At 34.5% G+C, this 27,117-nt stretch overlaps 1 protein-coding gene across 4 annotated transcripts in view; it reads left to right on the top strand.

Annotated features, from left to right (window-relative positions):
• ATP8A1 (ATPase phospholipid transporting 8A1) overlaps positions 1-26,214 on the top strand; it is a 117,651-nt gene extending 91,437 nt beyond the window's left edge. For all 4 annotated transcript variants that reach the window (XM_027686321.1, XM_027686323.1, XM_027686322.1 and 1 more), the window contains 5 exons: positions 82-189; positions 13,959-14,047; positions 14,425-14,517; positions 21,329-21,420; positions 21,740-26,214. In XM_027686321.1, coding sequence (XP_027542122.1) covers positions 82-189; positions 13,959-14,047; positions 14,425-14,517; positions 21,329-21,420; positions 21,740-21,837 — 480 coding nt within the window. In that variant the 3' untranslated portion in view covers positions 21,838-26,214. The remainder of the gene's footprint in view (positions 1-81; positions 190-13,958; positions 14,048-14,424; positions 14,518-21,328; positions 21,421-21,739) is intronic.
• Positions 26,215-27,117: the final 903 nt, after the last annotated feature.

The following is a 27,117-nucleotide window of genomic DNA, read 5'->3' as shown; positions in this document are numbered from 1 at the left end:
TAAGTAGCAAGGATGATATTTTCATGTTACAATGTGTCTATGATGATTGTTCTTGTTTGTTTGTTGTTGTTTTTTTAACAGTTCAGCCATATAGCTATATGGGGAAGCATAGCACTTTGGGTAGTGTTTTTTGGAATCTACTCTTCTTTGTGGCCAATCATTCCTATGGCACCTGATATGTCAGGAGAGGTAAAAGTATATTTTAACTAATATCTAAATGTGTGAAAAAATTATTGTTTTAGTCTTTAGTACTGGCTTAATGTTTTCTGTATCCTTCTGCTAACTAGAGATGCATATGTCATTCCACCTTTTATATCTTCAATATGGTAGCCATGTTTATTTAAAATATAATGGATTTTTACTCTTGTGAAAATGGAGCTCAGCTAACAAGCTGTGAGTATGTGGTTTAATGAGGAAAAATAGACAGGTAAGCTCCTTTGCAGTTCTTGGGTAAGCTTTAATTTTCTAAAGAAAAGTCTTACCAAATCCAGAACACAGAATTACAGTGCTTATTTGTCTGAAGCATTTTTTTTATAATGAGGTGGCACAACCAGTTCCCTAGTTAAGGCTGATTTTCATCTTCAATTTTAAAAATTTGCCAAGTATTTCAAACTGTAAAATGCCTCAAAAAATTTGAGGTGCCATAACATTGCATGAGTTGCTTGTCATGCACACATTTCCTCTTCTATTGATGAGTTGTTTGGAATGCATTATTGTACCGTATCTTTAACCTTTTGACAGTAATTACTGGTTTCTCTTTCATTTATTATCCCATTTGTTTAAACCTTCTCTGAATATTGCAAATTGGACTGAATCCATAAAAGGTGCTTATTTGCTGCCTGTACTGATCTAATTGGAACTGCAGTCCCAAATTCTTAATACCATTCAGTTCCAGAAACATCTGAAGTTTAATGTTAAATGTCTGCTTCTGGGCATGACCTGTACTTCCTGAGCTGAGATGTTCAGTATGCATTCTCAGTGTGCATTCTCAGAAACTGAGAATAACTGCTTGTTTCAGAAAGATATTCTTCTAATTGTTCTCAAAGCATATCTACTAAATCAAGCCTTACACCAGTAAAATAGTGAGTGCCTTTAACTCCACCACCACTGCGATATAATTTAGCCATTTAAAAATTCGTGCAGGATGTGGGAAATCTAGGTGTATCTCTCCCTTAATTGAAGGTAATTAAGACCCACAAATCCAACCTCCTGTATAAGCAATTATGGGAAAAAGTAGTATGTAGGCATTTCTGTAACTACTACATTTTAATGGAAAGCACTTAAGTACTTGTATACCTAAGAAAAATAATTTGAAATCATCCAATTTCTTGTTGTTTTTTCTTGTCTATTATAATCTCTTACCTATTTATATATGTAGATTTTGTACATTACCTCCCCTACTCAAAATCGATTCTGTACATTATTCTAAATTAAAGTGATTGAAGCTATCATACTTCAGCATTTCATATACACTGTATTTTGTAGAAATAACAGAATGGGTTTGGAATTTGGTGGTTTTAGAGATTTTGTAAAAACTTTATGATGTTTTAAGACAGCAGAACTTCCATGGTGATAAGCACACCGTGCTTATTCTGTTTTACAACAGGGCAGCAGGGCACGTTGTACTTGGTATGGCATAAGGATGGCTACTTCACTGTTGAAATAACAATACTTTACTAACTACATGTTCAAACTCCAATGTTATTGTGAGAAAAAATGTTTTTGAAGGGACTGTAATTCCTATGAACTTGGGAAAACAGTTCATCATAAAGAGATGTAGCTGTCAACAAAAGTAATGCTCTTGGGGTTTGAATTCAACATTGTGCAAAAGTATTCTGACTTATGAACCTAAAATCATTTTTTGTTGTGATAAAACTTTGTCTGTACTTGAAATGGGTAGTCTTATTTTTTAGTGTGTTTGCTTACGCATGTATGTGTATATAGTAGCTTTCAATATGTATATATGCATGCAGTTGTTTGAAGAGGAGTGTTGTTGGCTGAGGTTGGTTTTGTTTTCTTTCTAAGAATATAGCTAGATGTCTGTAACATCAGAAAAGGGTCTCCTAAACATATCATAGAAGCTTATGTTAAAAGCTCTGGTCTAGCTTTTTTTGCTGCACTCTGTGTGGCTAAAAGTCCTGTTAATGCATACTGCAGCACAGATTGGAAGCAGGATTTTTGTATGCTCTCCTAGAACCCCCCGTACTGACTGGGTGGCCTCTGACAGGGTAGAATTTATTGAGTTTCTCTGAAGCAAGTCCAGGCCTTCTGTAAATATTCAAACTAAAAGATTCACAAAGTTAACTGTGGAAAAGTTTGTGGTGTGACAGAAACAAATCCATATAGGCAAGTGTGCATGTATTGCTTGTCTAATTTCTTCAAATGTGTGAGTCAGACTTGAAAAATTCATCCAACTACATTTGGCAAAAGTTAAATGAGTGTGTCAAAAGTTGACCTCTACTTCTTAGCTTTTAGTCCATTTTGTCTTGGTCTGATCTAATAAATTATGCTGAAGGGGATCTTCAAGGGGTTTTTTCCCCAAAATGTGTTTGTTAAAAATGCCCCCTTTTAATAAACTTTAGATTTATAAGGAGATATATATATATATGAATATAGTTATATAACTGTAGAAAGTCCTTAGAAAGTTTAAATGTGTTCCCTTTCAGCTCCTTTGAGCTGGTAACAATAATTCTGTCTTAGTAGGTTTATAGTCTTTCCAATCAGTATTCTTGGCATAATACTCATACAACCATTCAGTCCCAGCTAGATGATATGTCTTCTATAAACATCTTTTTCATGGCTTCTTTGAGATAGAAAAAACCTAATTAAACACTCTTATAAGAATTCAGTCTAAATTCTTCATATTAATGTCATGAAAATAATAAGATTCTTGGTGCTTATTCCTGGTTCAGTTCCAAGAAAGTAAAATTCTAATCCTATTGAAAGGGAGAGAAAAAGCATATGGAGGTGATGGAAAACTCATTCACTGGATGCAGAGGAAAGTTTTCATCTAAATATTTTTAAACCCTTTTTTTTTTAGCCATTCCTATAAAATACTAATTCAGCTCTGATAAATGTGTTTAAATGGAGAACTCTACAAGGTAATGTCCCAAGAAAAAACTAGAGTTGTAATAGAAGAAAAGTCAGTTCATGCTGTGAAAACACTGTTATGTTTGAGCACTGAAGTTAGCAGCCCAGAGTTAAAGCATAAGAATCATTGGTTTGGGTTCATCTTTTAATATCAAAGCATCACCCAATCACTTATTGAACAAAGAAGTATGTCACATATTTTTGCAAGTTTTTCTGACTTTTTACACTAATTTTGTTTCCATCATTTTGTGCATCATTCCAGTTGTACAAAAGGTCATTAAAGTTGGCTTTTACGTATGTGTTGCTGTATGTTAGTAGTACAGAAGGAAAGATTGTAGAATGCTGTGCTCTAAAACAAAAGACAGTGAAATGAAAAATTATGACAGTGCCAGCATTTTTTTTCCATTGTCTAGGCCACTGCCCCCCTTTCCCTGGCATGTTCCTAATAGTATAAGAAAATGTTTTTCTTTCTCTCTCTTTTGCTCTGAATTTTCCCAAAACAAAAACAAAAAAGGACCCCCTTGATCCAAAATGCCTTGTTGATCTGGACTGCTAAGGCATCAAGACCTTTGTCTTCTGGTCATTCAAGATTGCTAGTCCCACACTGGACCAAGTCATCCAACTGTACAGTACTATTTCTCACAGTGTGGGAACTAGATGGTTCTCCATGGTAGAGTAATCCTAAGACCTATAAATAGTGGAAACTAGGTTGCCAAATAGGTAGTGCACCAGAAGAGTTGAAAGTTGGCTTCTGACTCATATAAGTGAGGTATCCTGGCAGAAGTGTTCTCCTGATACAAATAATTGGTAGTTCTATAGCTGATGCTCTGTTAGAGATTGATAATCTGGGTTATAGCAGCTGAAACATGTTTCTGTATTAAAATTCTGAAACCAATTACATCTTGTCAACCTTAAAGCAGTTTCTATTCCAGTTGTGGGGGTTTTTTCTTAAAAAAAAAAAGTTGTCCCAGGTGAAGAAAACTTCATTCGTTTTCCCTGATTGATGATGTTCAGATGAAAACTGTCAGTTCACCATTGTCTTTCAGCAGACACAGTCTAGAAGGAAAAATGGATGAAAACTATGAGAGAAGCAACAGCTTTATGAAGCAGAAGAAAATGGAAAAATAGGCTGTAAAATTGAAGAGGGTTATGTGATAAAAAGGGGTGATAACCTAAGTAATTATGTAGGATCTGTGGCTAGATCAACTGCTGTAGCAGATCAACTTCGAGTCTTTTAGTAGTCTGAAATAAGACCTAAATATTTTATCGTTAATTAAGCTGAACTGATTATTTACTTTCATATTATTTTGCTTGAACTTTAGACTCATGCATTTAAAAATTACTCTTTTAGAGTGTATTTGAAGAATTAGGGACTATAATCTTCTAGTCTTAGATCCTAAAAGACTAGGAATTCAAGTTTTATCTGCTTATAGTAAAGTGTTAAAATACCTTTTCTACAAGGAGGATTTTGGTAGTAGTAGCAAAACATTATTTCTGTTGGGGGGAACAGCGATGCACAGTGTATGAGAAAGAAATACAGAAAATGTTTCAAAAGTTTTCATTTATTTTATAATAGCTTTTCAGCCTCTGTAACACATTACAATCTGCATTACATCTGCAGTAATGTTTATTCACTCATTTGTTGTCTGTCTAGTGCACTTGTACTGTGTAGTATGGAAGCATGTAAACAACTGTCTTTACAGGTTATTTTTTTAATACTTTATCTCTAAAGATTGTGTTTTTAAATATAGATGCACAAGAAAGAAAGGGGGAAAAAGTAGGTGTTTTGTGGTTAGATTTAACACCATATGTTTTGACCCCTTAAATTAAAAAGATGCATTTAATTTCAAAAAATGAATCACTACAGACTAGAAGAACATTTTCATTGCACACTTGATAAAATCAACTGCATGGATCTCTTTCTCTACTACATTGATATAAATTAAGTTGATACTTTTATGTATAACATTAACAAATAGATATTTGAAATATACTTTCAATATTTTTGAACAATTTATAGTATTTTCTCAGTTTTAACCAGATATAGTTTGCATAAATTTTTAAAAGTAAATGCCAAGTAAACTCCTCCTATTTGATGAGTTATGTGCTTTGTAGGTATAAATTTTTTCTTTGAAACTCTTCAATACACAGAAAACTGTTCTATGATGGTGAACAAAAGGCATTTTTAATTTGTGATTCAGTGAATTATGAGAAGTTTCCTGTTGTCCATGTTTTGTCATATCGTGCATTATGCAGGCACAAATAAATGATGCTGTGATTAAATTGTTGTGGTTTTATATCTGTGTAGTCCTTTAATCCTTTTGCAATAATTGCATAAACTAATGAAGTTTCTGTAACTTACATTATCTAATAAGAGCAGCATCCATTCATGTGTCAGTAGGCTGTAAAGCTGCTATAATCTTACATTAATGCTTTTATTCTTGCAGTTAAAAGGGCTACTTTTAATGCCACTTAAAAAAGCAGACTGATTTTTAAAATTATATATGGTATGGTTATCTCTTTTCTTGAAAAAATATGGTTGTTGTCTGAGTTGAAAACATGTAATTGAGGGGGGGTGAAAAACAAACCAATCTGTTTCACGCTAGTAAAGCCCCTTGTTACTGTTATGTGTTCTGAATTGTTAGGCTTCTTTTTATGCGCCTATCTGATTAATAAGTTGCTTAGAATTATAATACTTGAATAAAAAGTATGACATTGAGATTAAAAGCAAAAGTTCAGTATCTGCAACTTTTTAATTTATTGTGGTACTGTAGATGATGCACTGTAAAGTTCTCCAGAGCACCATCTGTTTCTGCTCTGTCTGACCCAGGGGATCTATAAAACTACTGATAGAAATTGAAGTTAAGGAGCAAGCATGTATTTTACAGAATTTTAGATCATTTGATTCAGGTTTGCAGAATCCTTTTGAAAAACAATAATATTCCTTGTTGAATGATTTAGCTGCACCATGTAGGAAAGATGTATTAGAATATACTATATTAACAGTATTAGTTTCTTAAATACTGCTTCTCTCTGTATTATACCAAGTATCCTGCTTAGATGGAATTGTGCTTATTAAAATACTAGGTGTGCATCCTTTAATCCCTTTACTACATTTTCTTTTACACAAAAATACCAAACAACTTCTTTAAAAATTTCGTTGTCCAGATACTTTAGTCTCTAATGAACAGGTCTTCTCTAGTGAGATGTTTGTCTAAAGTCTGATCCAAAATGGGGAATTTGTTCTAGTCTAATGGAGAGCAAAGCCAGTATTCAGGCTACTATACAATCACAGAACCATTGAGGCTGGAACGGATCTCTGAAGGTCATCTGGTCTAATGCTCCTTACACTACACCAAGTTGGCCAGGACCATGTCCAGACAGCTTTTGAATATTGCCAAGGATGGAGATTCTACAACATTTCTGGACAACCTGTGTCACTCTTAAGTCACCCTCGAAGTAAGAAAGTTTGTCTTGATGTTCAGATACGTGTTTCAGTTTGTACTCATTGCCTCTTGTGCTATGACAGGACATCACTGGAAATAGCCCGGTTGTGTCTTCCTTGCACCCTCCATTCAGGAATCTATCTCCATTGATAAGGTCCCCCTCAGCCTTCTTTAGGCTGTAGTCCCAACTGTCTCAGGCTATCTCTTGTATGAGAGATGCTCCAGGCCCTTATCATCTTTCTGGCCCTTCAGTGGACTGTCTCCAGCATGTCCATGTTTCTTGTACTGAGGAGCCCAGAACTGAACACTTCTCTAAGTGTGACCCCATCAGTACTGAGTAGAAGGGACCTGCCTTGATGTCTGCTGGCAGTACTTTGTGTGATGAACCCAAAGATACCATGCACCTTCTTTGTCACAAGGGCTCATTGGTGGCTCATATGCAACTTGGTGTCCATCAGGACCAAGTCCTTTTCTGCCAAGCTGCTTTCCAGCTGGGTGGCCCTCAACATATACTGGTGCCTGAGCTTCTTCCTCCTAGTGTGCAGGACTTTGCATTTCTCCTTGTTCAACTGCATCAAGCGCATTTCTCCAGCCTGTTGAGGTTTCTCTTAATGGCAGCAGTGCATCTCATGCACCCTCTAGGGCATCTGCCACTCCTCCCTCCTTTTTGTGTCATTAGCAAACTTCCTGAGGGTACACTTTACCTCTCATCCAGATCTTTAATGAAGATGTTAAATGGAAGTGGACCCAGTATTGACCCTTGGGATACACTTTTAATTACTTGCCTCCAGCTAGACTGCCACTGATCACCACAGTCTGGCCATTCAGCTTGTTTTCAATGTACCTCACTGTCTGTTCATCCAGCCCATACATCAGCAGCTTCTCTAGGAGGATCTTAAGGCTTTCAACCCACCAGCTGTAAAAGGTGCTGTTAATGGATACTTGTCTCTTGCATTTTTAAAAACAGATGAGTGTTATTTTAATAACTTCTGCAGAATACAGCGTAATAAATAAATAAATTTAAATGGTTTTATTTTTAAGAAAATTGCTATGGTGCTTTTCCTCAGTGTTAGCAGGGAGACTATAAATAACACCCCTAAAATTTGGAAAGTAATGATTCTCTGAGTTCCTCAATACAAAAGAATTACTGTGCCATGCTTTTAAGGGAACCTGACAGATAACTAAGTTGGCAATCTCTGTTTCTAAAAATTGTCTTGTGTTCTATATGGTAAACAAATACCAAAGACTTCCAATTCTCACTTCATTATCACAAAACTTCTGGAAACTAATCATTCTTCAATGGCTAATACCTGGGGTACCTATGTGGAGTTAGCCAGTAATTTATTTCTTTTTCCCCCCCCCCCTGTTGCACTGCTTGTTACCAATCTGGGTTAAAATATTATCCAGAATTCTGTGTCTTCATTTCAGGGGGAGTAATTGGTGCACTAAATTTTCAGCAAGGGACTATTGCTTATTTACAGAGCACGTTTGAAGTACAGTTTTCAAGAACATTGAAATAATTTGACAACAAAAGCCTAAGGTCTTCTTTCATAGTCAAAAATATTTCTCAAGCCCATTCTCAGCAAAAGGCCCCTTTGGCATTATCCTACATTTTTAGCACATTTTCATTCCCTTTCAAGTTTTTTCCCAGCTTGTCTTGTACAGACCTGTGAGTCTTTACAAAACAATAATCAGTAATCTGTATATGTGTTCCCCTCTATACTTATGTGAACCTCTTGTTTAGAGAAATAAAATGTTTCAGTGTACATTTGTGGAGAATATTATTACTTCATAAAAATTCAGTGATTTATTGTTTTTTAAGTGAATTCATCTGATAACACATATTCATTTTAGTCATCTAGCCTCACATGAGAGCATAAAATTATGTTACCATTCTGATACTGGCATTTTTTTGCTATTTAATTATTTGTATTTAAAGTTTGCTTTTAGTCTTTCACTTCAGGAATCCAAAACATTTGTATAAGGGATTTTTCTTTTTCCATTTGATTGCCAATAGGTAGTTTCCATTTTGAGTCCTCAAACCTTCGTGGTTTAATTGTACTTGGTCTAGTAGTAGATATTTGTTAGCCAGTCTGCTGTTCCCAAATACACTTCAAAGATCCTTTTCCATTTTCAATAGTTACATTCTCATTCGCTGAGTGCACAGGTACAACAGAAACAGCAGAGCTGATCTTTGAACTACCAAATTTACCTTTTTGCTTACAATGGTCTGTCTCGATAGTATTACCATTCTACCATTCTTCTTTTTTATGGGTTAGTCTTTTCCTGGTATCAGAATTCTTTCCATCAGCATATTATTGCCAATCACCTTTATGAACAAAAGTTATGGGCTGAGGATTTTTGGTTTAAAATGTTATTAATCAAATTGAGCACAAATCCCTGGTGTAGTTATGCATACAGCTATACTTAAATGATATTTAACTGCCATCTTTCTCCATATAAGCTTTCTCTTCTGATGAGGAATAGCTTCTGTTCTTTACAAATTCTAGTGAAACTCAGTGTTTTCTGTACTCCTTCCTGTTATACCTATTACAGTGCAGACAACAACCATCATAGTAACAAACTCTGTAGAACCACCAGAACTCTTCTCACTGAGGCTTTGCATCTCCTTTGCCAGATACTCTTTCTTGTCATCTTTGAATCAATTCAAATAGGTTTCCCTGTGAGTCTTCTCCTTTGACGCAAAAGAGGACAATCTAGCTTTTTCATTAGAAAGCTAGTATTCCCTGATTACAAGCACAATTAAAAGTGTGATAAATACCAACTTGCCAGCACTTTCTAGCTTATCTAATTTCACATCCAGATGGCTAATTCTCTCTAGTTTTCTAAAGGTAATTTTTCATATCTGTTAGTTCAAGCTGTAGTGCAACTTTGTTAGCCAAACTTCTGCCAACGGAACCTTCTTCCATTCCTAATTCGAAGGGAAGCTTTTCTGTTTGTGTGTCATTCTCCTCTCCAGCTTTTTAGGAGATTTCCAGGTATTAAGGTTTGTTGTGAAGCTTTTTTTTTCTTTACTTTTTGCTTGCTTTTTATTTTGAAAGCACTTCCATCACTGTATCTGTCTAAAGTCAATGGAGATAGCAACTGATAATTTGTTTCTCGCCCCATGATTTATTGTTGGTCTGTTTGGTGGGGGTTTTTTTCTGAATGTGAAACATCTATTGAGGGAACTTATGCTTTCATAAAATGCAAGGAAGGCATTAAATACCTACGAACTTAATTCACAAAATGAAAATGTGCAGCCACTCTAAGCTACTCACAAGAACAGATAATAAGGTGCGGTCTTGCATTTCATATCTTTCTGGGCTCAAATGTGCTAATCTGATGATTCACAAACCTTACATACCTCCCACAGTTAGATCCTTATCACCTGTGTTTTTTAAAATATCAATTTATCTGTCAGTTAAATACTAAAACATTCACCCCAAATGAATGTTATCCAAAAGCTAGATTTAAATTTCTCTTGACTTTGCAACTTTTAGAGTAATGCCTTCTGCTGAAACGGTGATTGAACAGAGAATTGTGTCGTCTGCTGTTCGACTTTGTATGGAGTAATCATAATTTACTGGATCAGGAGAGACAATGTGCTGGCTTTTGCTCAGCCTGAGTGATTAAGGTCCTCTCTAGGAAAAGACAAGATGTGTATTCCAGTGAATACTTGGAATATTAAAATATTAATGAAAGAAAGTGATGGAACTAAGGACACATCTGTAGAAGAGAGACCTTAGTCTAGAAGTACTTCTTGAAGCTTTAGGATTTATAGTACATGTCTGTGTTTGTGAGCTTTTATATATGTCTATTATTTACTACATTATTTATTATTTCTGTTTATATAATTAAGACAATCATCTAATCATCATTCTGTGGGATACAGCCCACTCTTCATACCTGCCTGCAGTGTGGAAATTGGTGATCTTGCAATGGACTATTTATATCCGCAGCTGAAGAAAATGAGAGGAGATAGGGAAGAAGCAAAGGCATGTTCCTTACTCTGTCCTTAGTCATTTTTCTTGTTCATAGGAGATCTGTTAAAGTAAGAATTTATAGATTCTGCCTGCAAATATCTGCAGTTACTTCCTTCCTCACTGTCTGATGCTCCCTTTGCTTCAGTACCTCTTACTATATGTTGTATACCGGTGAGACTTTGTATTTGCAGAAAATTGAGAGATTCCCTTTTTAATATACCTAATAACCAGAGTTCCTATTAGGGAGGAACTTAATTCTTTGGAATTCTGAGGAACATAGTTCTTAGTTAATAGGAACTAAGATGTTTTTTAAACTCTAAAGAGCAAAGAAAGACTAGAGGCAATACAAGAACTCACTTTTAAGAACTTCACTGCACTGGCAGTTAATGCAGATCTCTTTTAATATTACAACAGTAAGTACTTTGGTATATATGAAGGCAAACACATGAAGATAACTAAAGTAATGAAGTTGTTTCTGTAGGTTGAGAAGTGAAACTTTTGTTTGTTTGATGGTGTTGAGGAGGTATTATTTTAATACCTCTGTAGTTTTTAGGAAGGAAATATGTACCTGGATGATACCTGAAATCAATAAACTGAAAAGGGTAAGCTTTTCTGCAGCGAGAATTTTACCAGTTTCATCTTTCTCTCCTTATTTTTAGAAGGCTTTTATAAATCTGACCCAGCAGTTTTGGCAGATCATTTCATAATGAAGAAAAAAGGAATGTTCTCTGTTCATTCTGACATGTAATTTCCTAATAGTACATCTTCATCAGTGCATTAAAAAAATTTTGCAGCCAGGATCTCTAATCTGCCACTAAGCCGCAAAAAGGAGTATTTCTCAGCCCTTTTTCTTTTTTAAAGAAATAAAAACTTATATAAAAATCTGTACATTGCACTTAATAAACAATGTTAATTTATTTTAGAAAATTATAATATTCAGTATGAGCTACACATAGAACAAATTATTTATTCCCCCGGCAGGATTTGTATGTCCTCCAATAAATTGGGCTTCCCAGCTCTCATTTTGGATTACTTCTGAATTCCCCTGGGAGCCACTTTTGTGGCAGATTCCGTTTGGTTTCACAAGGCCTAAAGGGGGAAGACTTGGCATAGACCAGAAATCTCTCACATTAGGAACAATTTGTAAACCACAAACAGAGGCAGCCAGAGTCCGTCCCCAGAACAGGCTGCTCCTGTTAGTGCCATTGTCTGAAAAGGATTGGTTTGCCATTTCCCAGATGACCTGCCTATGTGTAGAGAGATGTGAAAAGTTAGAGACAAAAATGTTTTCTACAGAGTGAGGGGGGAGCTTTCTTGTACAGAAAGGAAGGAAATACCTCTGTGGGATTTTATTTTTTCCCCTCTTCGTCCAAAAAATACAAAGAGGCCCTCTGTCTTTAATGCGAATGTCGGCTTTAAATCTTTTAGGTTTGGATTAACTCTGTAAAAGAAAAAAAATCTGACAGGCTTTCAAATATGACGCAGAAAAACTTTTTTTTTTACCTCAATTCATGTTGTTCATTTGTAAAGCCAAAGGCTGGATGGACTGAATAGTAGGCGCCAGTTGTTCCTTCATTCATAGTTAGCATTACAATGGTCAGAATTAACATCCTAAGACCTACATTATCACTTTTGCTGTTTCACCAGCAAACATTTAATACCGGGTGGCTAAACGCAAGGACAGCTCTTTGCTACATTCTTATAAATTAAAAATCGTTATTAATAATAGGAAGGAAGAGTTGTAATTACTTCAAGTTGTACTTTTATGCTTTTTTTTCCTTGTTTTTAAGGAAGATGTCTAATTGCAACTTAATTATAAAATGTCTTGCAAAAATGTATTTGTGATAGACATTTCCTATTACCTTCTATTTTAGAAAATGAGTATTTCATCAAGTATGTCAAAGTCATGTTTTGCTTAAAAAGTGACTGTGCTAATACATTTTCTCCACTAGTATATTGTCTCCACTTCCCGGTACAAATTTTTTTTTCTCCATTGAAAATGTGAATTATTTTATTTTGAACCTGCCACTGCTCAGTGTTTACACCTTAGCTGACAGCTGTTGGCAGAAATAATTACTAGAATCTCAGGGCAGTATCTATGCCGTTTTGACATAGCCATTAAAAGTTTACCAAATTTTTGGTTAAAATACAATTTAATGCTTTCCGAAGAATCAGTGTCAGTAGGAATTTGAATACAAAAACAAGGTAAATATAACTTATATGAGAATTAGGGTTTTTTTCTGAAAATAATTCACTTCTTTTTTCACATATCTACATATCAAGTATCATTCTAAAATGCTCACATATGCCTGCTAAGAAATTAGACTTCAGCTGCTGCAAGCTACCTGCATTTGTCTTCTAATTAAAACTTGTAAAATTTCAGCTTTTATATTTTAGTTACATACTGAGGCTTAACCTTTGAAAGAAATTAGTCTCCAAGTAATAAAGGATTTAAAAGGATATTGTTGTGCAGCATTGCTACTTCTAACCTCTGTACAATGTAATTACATTATAAAGGTATTTTTAATACTGACTGCAAAACAAATTTCCAGTAGTATGCTTCGTTAAGTATTTATCATAATCCTTGCATCCATAATATTATTGATGTAGGCACTTGAGCATGAGTTAAAAGCGGAAATACCTTTTTTCCTTTGATGTCTATACATTGTGATGTTTGGTTTGGCTTTTTAGTGTGTTTTAGTTTTTAGTATGTCTACAGACCAAGTTATGAACAAAAGAAATTCCTATGTATTATATAAAGCAGTGTATAAAAAAAATACACAACTAAAAATAGTTATATGGTTTTCAAATATTTCACCATGTATTAATGTGTTAGATCTTCATTTAATGATATGGTGCATGCTCTTGTAATTACGTAAAGAGTTGTTTTCTTATTTCTCATTTTTAGGGAATCTGTTTAACAGGAGTCTGTGGCAGTGTGGTACAGCGAGTTCTGTGGGATATAACTTTAATCCATCTTATATTGCAGAATGACTGTAACACTGTCCAGTACCCATATGAAGGGTCAGAAACAGTTACATCCTGTTGGGGTCAATTGCAAATAGGAAATTGTGCTCATAATGTGTTGAAAAAGTTTGAGGGGGGTGGATTTTTGATAAATCTGATTTTAATGGAAGTGCCCATAATCAGCATAGTAGTATAGAGCAGCGTTGTGGTGGGGTAGATTCCCCCATGCAAAGAGCTAAGCAGTGTATCTTTCTACCAGCTTATTAACATAGTGCTTACTATCTATTGGATTTCTGTTGTGACTCAGGGGATTTTAGAAAGGAGTTCAAGTTTTATTTCACATTAGACAGACTAGAACAGTTCATTTAAATTTGCTTTTGATAGCCTCAACAAAGTAACTGATATTTCTAAGATTTTTTTCCTAGTTCTTGTCATGACATCATCACATTTTGTGCATTTTTCCCTTCAGGCAGCGATGATGTTCAGCTCTGGAGTGTTTTGGATGGGACTTCTGTGTATTCCTATGACAGCTTTACTTCTTGATATAGTATACAAAGTGTGAGTACAGAAATGCTGAGGTTTACAGAAGAAAGTAGTGACCTTTAAATGTGTGTTCTAATTCAATTCCGATGATTATATAAAATTGTTTTTCACCTTTTTTGTTTTTGAAAAAGTTTATTACAAGTGTTATTACTATTTTAAATGTTTCTATAATTGTAATTTCTTATTAATAAATATTTTTTGTTTTTAATTTGCAAGAACAGCTGATAAAATACTTTCTTTAGATTTGTTTTTTGATATTTCTTCCTGTAAAGCTTAGTTTTAAGTCTGGGAAAATGGATTTATAAATTGACTATTTATGTAAATGTTAAAACTGTCTGTTGTGCTTTCAAGAGAGTAAATCTGACAGTATTTACTTACATATATACTTACAGAGTAAAGAGAGCTACTTACAAGACACTGGTAGATGAAGTTCAGGAGTTGGAAGCGAAGTCTGAGGATCCTGGGGCAGTTGTGCATGGCAAAAGGTACTGTAAAAATCTGTAGAATGTTGTCTTTAAAAAAAAAAAAAACAGCTAAATATTTTAAGCCTTATACATATATCAAAGACAAAAGGTTATTTTTCAAAATCCATATGGACAAAAGGCATCTGTAAAGGGGCTTCAGGTCTACTGAGCCCCATGTTTTTTCATATGCTTACATGTAGGCTTTTACCAAAAGCTTCAACTGATTTGTTTCTTTGTAGCTGACTGTTTAGTTTCTAGTTATTAGGTATAGAACAAACTTGAGGTACGATTTTAATTTCGTCACTTTTCACTGTGTTAACAGTTAATACAAAATGAGTTTAAACCTGTATTATTCACTAGTATAGTCATGAATTGGGCATAAGCACAAAAGAAAAATTAAATTTTTATAAAACCTGCTTGGTATCATAGGGACAGACAACAAATCTGCCTAGGGTTTTCTGAAACTGAATATAATAACCTGGCTTTGTATGTTATGCCAGTCCAGAGCTAACTAATTTGACTAACCTCTATGAGGTAAGAAAGATTTTTAACTTAAGACTCCACAAGAATTCCCTTGTTACATCCTCCTTCATGGGCCAAGCAGGTAATTTGAAAAGGGAGAAGGTAAAATTGAACAACTGGACATTTTTTATGTGCAAACTCAGCATAAAGGTGTGCACTCACTAAAATACTCCAGACTTTTTAACCCTAGCTGAACTCGTAGCAAGTGCTTGCTGAATGGAGTATGAGATGACAAACCCCCCTCTCCCCCCCCTTCCAATTCATTAGTGCCATTTCACTGAACTAGAGCTTTCTTTCCTTGTCTTCATTTTCATGCGTTTTGTGAAGTCTAAAAAAAAGGCAAAACTGCTGATACTTGATTTTCCTGTTCTTTCTTTCCTTTGGACTGCTGTTCTTTTAGTATCTTCGTGGCAAAGGGCTTAGCCAAGGAGGCTTTTTTCCTACCAAGCTATGCACAGAAAGAGACCAGAAAAAACACAGTCATTTCTTTTATTATAGGTTCAATTTTCAGAAAGTACCTTTTGTTCATAAAGATACTTTAGTTCCCTTTCTCCTTCAATCTTACTTTATCCCACCTCCAGTTCAGTGGGAATTAGTTTACTAGGATTTACCAGGTTGAGATCAAATTACATCAGATACCAAGGTGATAACCACCATTTCTAATGGGGGAATATCCAGCTTGTATGAGTGTTTCACAAGAAATGTTTTGCCTCTAGTTGGATTCTTCTCCCCCGGTAAAATATACGAGTTCCAGGGGAGATGCCGAGAGACCTGGAAGCTTATCCCACCACTTGTGGAACACCTAGTCTAGTGTGGTGGGTTACATAAGAGGACATAACCTGCATACAGTCTCCCATCAGGCTCTATATGCTGTCTTTGTAGCAGCAGCTTCAGACTGGAAGTACTGCAAAATCCCCTAGTTGATGGCAATTCCTACTTCAAGCCTACTTTTCCTTCATCACTGCAAGACCCAACTACTGCTTGCAAGAGTAAATTCTCTTATCTTTAAAGGTAATCTAAATTGATTGTTACGGATCCTTTTCTCCAGTGGCAGTGCTCATTCAGGGAGATTCAGGGCAAGATTTTCCTCCAGATTAACCAAGTCATATATCAATGTCCTGAGCTTTGAGCCAGAAGCAATGTATGCTGCATATTCATTTGCAAAGAGCAAAAGTTGTAAAAGAATGAATTGCAGAAAAGAAAGCAGACATTAGTACTAGATAGTGATCAAACGGGAACATGTTGCGGATGTAGAAAAAAGTAAGGTAATGTACTTTTTTAGTATTCCATACCTGCATTCCCAAATTAAGCTACTTTAACTTCAGTTGTCTAGGCAGTATGCTTTTCCTTCATCCTACGTATAGCATGTCTTCCAAATCCCTTCTTATATAGGTAAAATGAACTTGGTGTTTTCACCACTGGTTTTATAATTAGGTTTTTATCCCACAATTAAGTAGGTATGAGGGCTCCATGAAGGTTTTTTAGTTACCTTCCAGAATGTCTTTCTTAGATATATTCATTCTCCACAAAGTTATTTTTAGACCTGTACTTTTCAAGGATACAAACATCAAACATCAACATTGGTGCAAATCAGCGGATGCTACACAACTTAATATTTCTTAAGGGTTTATTCCCTCCATTTTTAAAAATTATATATAAATTCAGGTAATAGAGTCAAAACTTCACTTTTTATGGATAAATGATTTTTTGTGAAAGAAATGATCTGATGAATTGACTTGCTTGCATCTTCAAAAATTTGATTGAACTTTTGTAAACATTTTTGAGTCTCCTAAATTATAGAAGCCTAGATGAACTAGTTACCAGTGCATAGTAAGTAGTTAAACTGGTAAGGAATGTCCTCTACATCTGTTTTAAATATGTACATGCGACTTTTTTATTCAAGCTGTCGTGCTTTTCATGCAAGAACAAACAGTCGTTTTTTTAAAAACTTACTATGTATTCTTCAGGACCAGATATTTTTTTTGTGTGCATACCTCTGGAAGAACCTTTTTCTGTTGTAGCAGAAGAAGGGATTTGTTCTCATAAAATGCCAAAAGAAGATCACTGCTTGATTAAGAGTTAACTGGAAATAGTGGGAAAGATAACTCGGAAACTTTTCCACTCTGACTATTCCCATCGTAAAAATTCTACAACACAAAGTAAGAGGCTTAGCTTCCATAGATAACAGGTCAGGATTTTTCTATTGGCTAGTTGCTGTAATCAGTCAGTATCTCAGTGTTATACTTACAAGGGGGCCTATAAGAAAGCTGGAGAGGGACATTTTATGAGGCCATGTAGTGATAGGACAAGGGAAAATGGCTTTAAACTGAAAGAGAGTAGGTTTAGATCAGATATTAGGAAGAAATTCTTTACTGTGAGGGTGATCAGGCACTGGAACAGGTTGCTCATAGAAGTTGCACCAATCCCATCCCCAGAAGTGTCCAAGACCAAGACAGATGGGGCTCTGAGCAACCTAGTAGAAGGTCTAGTGGAAGGTAGTTTGGAACTAGATGATCTTCAAGGTCCCTTTCAACACAAACAATTATACAATTCTATCAATTATATTATTGTTAATTTTTATTGCTGTTTTTTCAGCTAGAATATATTTGTTGCACATTTTTTAGAACTGTGTTGATCTCATATTGCATGCATTTAAATACAGCTAAGATTGTAAGGCTTTAAGTTTTGGTGTCTTCCTATCAAAGAATCTTAGGATTTGGAATTTTCTATTTAAATTGTAAATTTCCACTTCCAGTTGTTTTCTGAAAATTAGGATAAAAATTGACATTTACATTGAAATAATTTAAAATATTGTTCTTCAAATATTTTTATTGTATTTTAGCATGTGCTCTAAAAGTAGGGCATGATAATACAGTCCCAAAATCTGACATCCCTTGTATTTTTACAGTGATGATTTGAAAAGGTATTTAAAACATAATCATTGTAGGCTTAGGAAGAGCATTGCTATCATATCTTGCCGTTTCAGTGTAAAGATGTTTAGTGAGATTTTTCCCCAAAACTGTCCAAAAATACTTAATTCAGTTCTTCTGTAGACAAGACATTAAAATTTGGTTTATCCCATATATTTGTCAGTTAAGTAAGAATATTATCTTGAGCAAGAAGGTGTGAATTTTGCACAGCCACTTTTCCAACAGAAAGTAAACTTTCAATTTGGCATACTGTTGACTTGAGGGTGCCTTGATAGCATAAGTAATAGAGCAACTTCAGTGGATGAACAAATTGTGCCACGAGTGGAATTTCTATCACTGGATAGATTTTCTATCATTGTAATGAAATGCTACTAAGCCATTTCTACTTAAAATTGACATGACTAAGGTAAGAGAATACTTTTTTTGTATATAAACCATTGTTCAAAAAGTTTTTTTTCTGTTAACTTATATATAATGCTTAAGCAGAAACTACAGTATTAATACTTACTACAAAAATATTTCTATTGTGTTGAATACTACACTAACATGAATAGCAGTTCAAAATTGTGGAAATGTCTTTAGAGATATATACTGCAAATGCTGTGTCATAGAATCATTGTTTTTAATTCAGATCACTTAGAAATTATTTTTAGACCTGATAAGTGATTGGTCAGGTATACATAAAGTAGTATTTTTTTTTCTATAAATGTAATCAATTATCTGTTAAGGTATACATTTCATGTTCAAAAATAGTTAATATTCTGCTTGTCCATATAGGTACACACAATGAGCATAAGGGATTTAGTTAATATGATGTATCATTAGTTAATTATGAAACCATGTTTTCTGGGCTTCACATGCAGATATTTAAATAGTCTTTTGAATGGCAAGGATGATTCATAATAGAGAGCCCACAGGATTTCAAGTATAGAAAAAGAGCAGAAATCAATGCCTGAATAGTTGGAAGCATTTTTCTTTTCCCAAGTGTATTTCGTACTTATTTTGTATTTTCTGTACCAGCAATCAGATCTGTTCAGTGGAAACTTCATTATACATAAACTAAGACATGCATACTTCATGATCTTGTAAACTTAAGGTAGTATTTTCACTGCTTAGCATTTAAGCAATCTGAACATTTCACTCTGGAACACAAGGAAAGAATGATCGTACAAAAAATGCTATAGTAGGCCTGGTATGTTTTTAATAAAATATTTTTTTTTTATTAGAAAATAACACCTGTCAAAACAAACATTTCATAGAAGTTTGCTAATTTCAACTCACATTATGAAGGGTTTCACAGGTGTATTGCAAAGGAGATACAGCTGATAACTGTATCTAAGTACTTGCATGGTCTTCCACCTCTTTGACCTCCAATCTTACATGAAGTTATCGATTTATTTATTCACTTTCTGTATCCTTGTGGTTTAAATTTCAGTCCTTAATTTTTTATTAATGTTGTCACTTTAACAGCAGCTCTGAACCAAAAAGGAAGGCTCCTACACAGTCTAGAGGAGCAATGAGAATGGAAAAAAAAATCCTCAGAGAGCTAGCTTTGAAAAACACTGAGAGTAAGATGTGTCCCAGTACTTCAGCCTCTCCATTCTTGGTTCAGTCAGCGGATGCTGACTACTTTCCTGGTATTGGTACCTAATTCCTTTTTTACAAGGAAGTCTCATTCCATCTTTTCATTCAAAACATGGCAGCAGAAGCAGTTTCCCCTGCCTGTTCCCTTACCCTGTAGATTTTGCAGTTAGGATTTCTCTATGGATGTGGAAATAGTAGATCTGTTTTCCTTTTCCGACTTAGAAAAGCCAAGCTTTCACCTCCTGGTATATGCTTTAACCACCAGGCTGGAAGGGAACAGAAAAGGGAGCTAAACCATTAGTCCCTCCAGCTTAACCAGTGGTTCCGCTTCATATATAAGTATATACTCACTGAAGAAAGAATGAGCCTTTCTAATGTAATGGTTTGAATGGTAATCTAATGAGGAAAGCAATCTAGTTCCATTCTTTGTGCCGCTTAGTCTGGTTGATAGCCTGGGAAGGTAAGTCTGTTGAGCTAATTGACAAGAATATTAAAAAGTAATTTGAGTAATCAAAACTTGGTAACATAAGGTATGTGAAATTTGTTTTACTTACTACATCCTTACACAAGAGGCAGCTTTGGTAATCTAGCAAAACCATAACGAAATCAAATCACTGTATACTCAGAATAAACATAAGATACTTCTTTTTTTTAATTGAACTGATTTTTAGACCAGTTCACGTGGAGACGGGCTAGATTTTTCAGCATTTAAAGTGTTTAAATGATGGATAAATATTTCTCTGAAACACATACTCTAATTCACAGTGAATATCAAATCTAGAGGAAGACATTGAAGGGTTTGTGTGAGGGGTTTTTTAATATAGTCCCTTGCACATATTTAATATGTTATCAAAATTGTAAATTTTGAAAGCTTTATGAGCTATGGCTAGTCCACCTGTTATTTATTTAGTAATGTGGGTTTCTGTTTAAGAGAACTTTAGATGTAAGAAAGACGGACAGTAAGGAAACCCAGTACTTTGCTACTCTGTTCACTACAGTTTGCAGCATTTAGCTGATGTGTGAGTCTCGATTTGAAAAATGTTTAATACTCCTGATTTCCATTTGGGCTGGAATGGAGAGTCACTTGGGTCACACTAAAGCACAATAAACATATAACACAGCAAACTCAGTAGTGCTGGGAAGGAAGGAGGTGGGCTGAGGTAGTCAACCTTAGCAGTAATAGTAGTTATTTGGGTATGATCTCCAGAAGAACACCTTCTAGAGTTTCCTAGGGAATACGTCCTGCTAGAACACTTTTCATGGAAATAATATGTTTCTGTACATGCAGCTGATGACCATGAATGTGACTTTTCCTCCATCTTCTTTTCCCATCCCTTTGTGGTACTGTGTGAGTAGAGGCTAGGAGCACTTTCTGTGTTAGAAAAAGAAAGACTAACTCAGCCTGGCACTAATCAAGCCATGATACATCAAGGAAGACAGTGCCTTCCCTTCACATTTTGTGTTTCTAAAGGAGTCATGCTGAAAGGTTTACAATATTCATTTATTTGTGTTGTCAGCACACAGCAGTGTTTCAAACAGATATTTTATATTTTGTATATTTTCAAACATATTTTGATATCACTATATTGTGACAAGTAAAATCATTACCAGGGATCTGGACTTAATAATCTGTCCTTACACACACTCTTAATCATCATCTATGTAATTCATCAGGCACAATTTAAAAAGGAAAAGAATGGACACTTTTCACTTAATAATTCATTCACATTGAACAGACTCAAAGGAATAGTGTAATTAGTAAGTAAATATTTTTCACGTGTCCACTTTCTTTCTAGCTTAACTGAAAGAGCACAGCTACTGAAGAACGTTTTTAAGAAGAACCATGTGAACTTGTATCGCTCTGACTCTTTGCAGCAAAACTTGCTTCGTAAGTGTTCACTGACAAAAATTAATATCCAATAACACAGAAGTAAAGTTCTACTTTTTACTGCATTTATTTATAGTAAAGATGCTGTATCCTAAACTCATTAGATCAAGTTCTTTGCCTGTTGTTAGTTTCTCTTCATTCCTAAGATCATGCACAGAGTTCTTTCTGCTATTTTATAAGTGAAAAATTGTGTAAGAAATGGCATGGGTTTTTACTAATTGCTGAAAAGAGGTTTATCTCCCTCTGTTGACCTTTGTTGTTTTTATTAAAGCTTTAAGAAAAAACCTTAATTGGTTTCTATTTTCCTTTATATCTGCAGATGGCTACGCCTTCTCTCAAGATGAAAATGGAATAGTTTCCCAGTCTGAAGTAATAAGAGCTTATGATACCACAAAGCAAAGGCCCGAGGAATGGTGAAGGAACGCAGCTCTAGATTTAGGCCTTAGTACTTAGTTTTGTGAGACAGGCTACTAGATCTTTGCTGGGAGCTGTGACCATGGCCCAGTTATCAGAGATTGAAAGATCTATGATGGTCTTGTTCCATAAAGTTTGGATTTGTGTATTCAGTAGACATAAGCACTGTGCAACTATACTGTAAAACACCATCTCTAAATTTTTTAACAAGTACTTGCTTAGTCTTTGTAAACAGATTGGAATTTACCTTGTGTCTTGCCAGCTTGCTTATTTTACAATGAAGTTGAATCAATACTGGTCATATACTAGAAAGGCAAAGGTCAGATTGCTAAATATACTTTACATTGACAGATCAGTTAGCATCTGTGAAGGTTTTTAAGTGTTAATATATTTAAATACAGTTGATAATAAGCCTTTGATTTCAACAAGTGCTGAAAAAAAAGTATCTTAATGGTGTTAATTCACCTTCTTTAAGAAAGATTTTGAGATGTTCCTAGATGTTTGTGTCAAACGAACTTAAAAACATTTGCCAAAGAAATTCCATAAATGTTTTCTGTTGTTAGAAATAATTTGAAAGGAAATTATTTCCAGTCCTGATCTCAGAACTGCATGCTTGAGTCTCCACACTTGAGGAGAAAGTACAGTGAGTCTAATTTGAATGGCCTTCATGGCATTTGTTTTCAAAACTGCAAGTCTTTGCACCTTTGGCCTTATACAAGCTTTCCCCTTATTTTCATTAATATTGCTTATGTTGAATATGGCTGCCAACTTGTACACATATTATTTTGTTCAATTTTTAAGAATTGCTCTGCCTTACTTCTCTTTAGCAAACAATTATTTTTGTGATGCTTAGTTGTATCTGCTTATACTGCAGGTTCAAAAGAAAGTTTGTTTTAACTTATTTTTTAAAATTAATCAAATTTTCAACATTTTTATACTAAGATATTTTAAATGCATACATTGAAATACAGAGCAAAGCATGCCCTTCGCTAGTCTGTGGTATGTACTGATTTATTTGCACTAAAATCACTTCTTATGAAGGTGTGAAATACATTGCAGCAGTCTCTTTACAACTTATTGGTCATGCAGAATACCTATATACTCTCACCTTTAATTAAAAATAGAGAGGAATTGACTGCAGAAAAAGATATACACCTGGTATAAGAAGAAAAAAAGAGGGATGAGAACATTATGATACATTGGTATTTCTCAGCTTAACACCCAACAACCATCAGTTTTCAAACTAAGAAAAGCTACTTGAACTTCAACATTTACTTAATTCTTGCAACTTTTTAGTCCATGTTCAATTCTGGGTTTAAAAGCCATCAGAATTACATTTAAAACACAATTTTCTATAGTAGCAGTTCATTTTATTTTTAATTGTATTTCTGTGCATTACATAGGAATTGTCTTTTTTTTCTTTCAATGGAGATCAATTAGATTGAAAAGCAGAACAACTATATCCCCAGTGATCTGTTAAATTAAAAATTTCCTCTTTGCTCTCCAAATTGTTCACTTTCAAGTTAGAAATAACAAGTCATCCAATCCTATCTTTTCTCTGCCCTCTTTCATTCTTTCATACACTTACGAAAGGTGACTTTACCTCCTTGCCTTTCATCTAGCTAAACACCTAACATATCATTTATTGCACTCTCCAAGTTTCTTATGCTCCATTCTAAGAGAAACTTAAAAATACACATGGAAAGCCCAACAAAAGTCACTGTTGGAAAGTACATACTTAGGAAGGTGTATCAATGGGAAGGCAGTCTGCATTTCATATGCATGTTATGCAATGTCTTCCTCTCACTTTCCCGGAGTGATCTTTAAACAGAACACAGAAGACACAGGGACAAAGGGACGTATCCCACTAGAAACAGTACTGCCAGTCAGTCATGCAGACAAGAGCTGCCTTCAGAAAAGCCATTTCAGGCATAGATAAATAGATGGATCAATATGGGAGGGCCAAATCACTTGACCTAAGGCAAGAAAAAATTTGGGGGCATGCCCCTTTCCTAAAATGGGGTTCCCTATTTTCTATCATCGAAGGGACAATGACCAACTTAAAAACATTTCTGAAATTAACCATGACGCTTCTTTATAATCTTTCAATGTACTTAACTCATATAAAATGACTCAATCCATACATACTCTCTTTATGAGTAATTTTTTTTCTGTTCTAAATGGCTTACTTGCTGATTTTTCAGAAAAGGACATGACGACTAAAATACTTTGTAAAATATTTACAATGAGATATTTACATGATCTTATTCATCCTATTAAATAAAATTCTTTCTTACTATTGTAATACAGTTTGAGGAAAATAACACACAATATATCCCCAGTTAACTATCTTAAAAAGGAAGAAAGCGACTGAAACAGCTCTAATATCCTAAATTTAAAATGTAATTTAAGGTTTTTAAGATAGTCTTATCAGCATTTCATTCTTATATCTTTGCAGAATTTAAAGTAGTATTTCATAAAGTGCATTTTTCATTTTTATTACTTCTGATGAGGTTTTTCTCCTGTCTCTATATTTTTTCTGATAATTAGTGGTTGGAAGATACCAGTTCTTAAAAATAGCAAAAAAAACAGATGTGGCAAAAATTGTGGGCTTTGATTGCTCATACAATTCCATTTTAAAATATAAGATTATCTTAGCTATGTGTGCCCATTTTTAAATCAGGTCAAGTATACAAAATGCACTTTATTTTCACATTAAATAGACAGTAATATAATCTATTACCATCCTGTTAGTACATCTTACCTTTTTTAAAATAGGAGGATTCTGCTGATGTTTGTTTAAAGAAAAAAAAAATTTAGGCAAAAATGCTCTGAACAATGCCTCTGTTATTATTGTTTGAAAATCCAAATGTGCATTAAATATAGAATTCACATTGAGACTTCCATCTGTTTCATGTGCACTGCAAGTTAGTATTAAAAATTTCCATCTGAAAATTGAACCAGTGCCACTTAAAAATTGGGTATCTTATATAAATACTGTTGCTTGATTATTTTTAAATATATACATATATATATATATAAATTATTCAAAAGAGAAGTAACTGGAAACAAATTTTGACAAACTTATTGATAATTTGTATTTGGAATTTTTTCTTGCCATTTCCTAATTTTACACATATTTTTGCAAAGCAGTTTCGACAGATTTATACTTAGTCATCATTCTATTTGTATAAAATGATAAATAAAATATTTTGCAACACTAAGAGATAGCTGAAGATTCCTATACATCCACGTGCATCCATAAAATTCACCATGTTACAAAGATGAGCATTAAGTGTCTTAAGACTTCTGTCACGACATTTGAACCCATCTTGAATGATGAGTAATTTGGCATATGTGATAAATTTAAGGAGAGATGTTTTTTCCATTTTTTCTTCTGTGTTGTGTAAAAAGCACTTGTAGTTCTGATGAATTTATCATTCTGTCTGCATGAGGCACTATATCTAAATGTGTTCTGAAGCAATGCATGGTGGTTGTTGATTCCTGGTTTTTAATGCCTTCGTTAAAAGTCTGCTCATAATATATCAAGAAGCTAGCGCTATTTAAGCACATGAGTTTGTCGGTTCAGCTTCCTTGGTACTGGATGTTTTCACTCTTAACAAAACTCAACAAATGAGTTTCTCCTTCCTCCCCCCGCCCTCACTTCCCCAGTTTCCTCGCTGTTAACCAATAGATCTTTATTAAACAAAGGAATATTTTAGCATTCCAAACTTGGTTCCTGCTTATGCAAAGTGTTACTCACATAGGCTTCAACTGGACTGCCTGTCAGTATAAGCACTACTCATCTGAGCAATGATGTGCAAAGTTGGGTACTTTAGAGGGCTGATACTGAAATAAAAGTATATCCATGTGGAGTGTGATTTGTAATTGCAAAGCTGTGACCAGAACAAGACTTTTTTTTTAATCATATTTTATGGTGTTTCTTTAATGTAGAATAGAAGCCATAAATGCATCAATATTGTTTTTCTACTTCAGCGCAATTTTTCGTTACGATTTTCAGTGTTTGATATGTATGAACCACTGCAGAAGCGGTCAGTCCGAAACAGCAGAATTTGCATTCAAGGTAAAGTGAGGTTTTACAGCTGCACTAGGCCATTACTGCTGAAACTGTCATGGAAATTATGAAGCTGCATGAATGAAGATTTTTTGACTCGGTGTTTATGGTAGTTTCTCAGGTTTAGTTTTAACTGGATGTTAAATGCACTGTGTTTTTTAAATAGTTCTTTTAGTAACACATTCAGTTCTATGCAGTGTTAAATGTCATTTGGCATTTGGTGAATGTGCATGTTTTGAACTGCAAATTTTAAATGTTTTGTCTTTTAATTGTTAAAAAATGAATAAACTTTGCCATTAAATTAAGAAGCTTTGTTGACTTGATTGGTTGGAAATGCTAGTGATTACTTTCAGAAGAAAATGTATCTTGTCACTCTTGGGTTTGAATTGTATAAAATGGAACATACCAGAAATAGTATTACACAAATACCAAAGAGTTCCTATGTTTATTAAGGTAAACTGAAACATAGGAAATTGTTTTAAGGTTTTTTGTGTTGGGGTTTTTTAAAAACATTTATTTTGAGATGTCTTCTTCAGTTGTCATGTGAAGTCCAGAAAAGGTTTAAAAAAAAACCAACCAAACAAACAAGGAGCACTGGTATCTGCAATTTAGTGACTTCCAGCTGAGCCCTAACATACTCCGGTGGTAATACCATATTTTGAAAGAGAAGTATGCAGTACCAGAATGGTAAGAGTGGGAATAAGGAAACATCACCTCCCTTTCAGATGACAGTGATAAATACTGTATCCTTTGGCTATGATAATAGTGGGTATTTCGTTCCTGTAACAGTGCCTGCCACTGAATAAAAATCAATACATTCAAACCTAAACTAAGTTTTGGTTGTAAATAGGTGACTGATTCTTTATATATGCACTAGACAATGAATTTATTTTGTATTCTGTGCAAGCAGGTTTGATAATAGATCTTAGATGTCGCTGGTTTCACGAGACCCAGTCTTTTAGTGGTAGAGTGGGTTTAAGCATGTTCCACTTTGTGGTATGTCACCACCTCTAATACACTGGCAGCATGGGGACATTGAAATTATTCAGGTTATAATGCAGTTTATAATGATCCAGGCTCCCTTTCAAATCCTTTTCCTCCTTTCTTATGGCAAACATTATTTTTAAACTAAAATCATTTCACTGACCTGATATACACTACAGCCCCCTATTACACAAGTCATAGATGGAAAGAATAAAAAGAACAGA

The sequence above is a fragment of the Neopelma chrysocephalum genome, unplaced genomic scaffold, assembly GCF_003984885.1.
Source record: "Neopelma chrysocephalum unplaced genomic scaffold, ASM398488v2 Primary Assembly neopelma1_71, whole genome shotgun sequence".
Taxonomy (NCBI): domain Eukaryota; kingdom Metazoa; phylum Chordata; class Aves; order Passeriformes; family Pipridae; genus Neopelma; species Neopelma chrysocephalum.
This window is presented reverse-complemented; position numbering and strand designations above follow the sequence as displayed.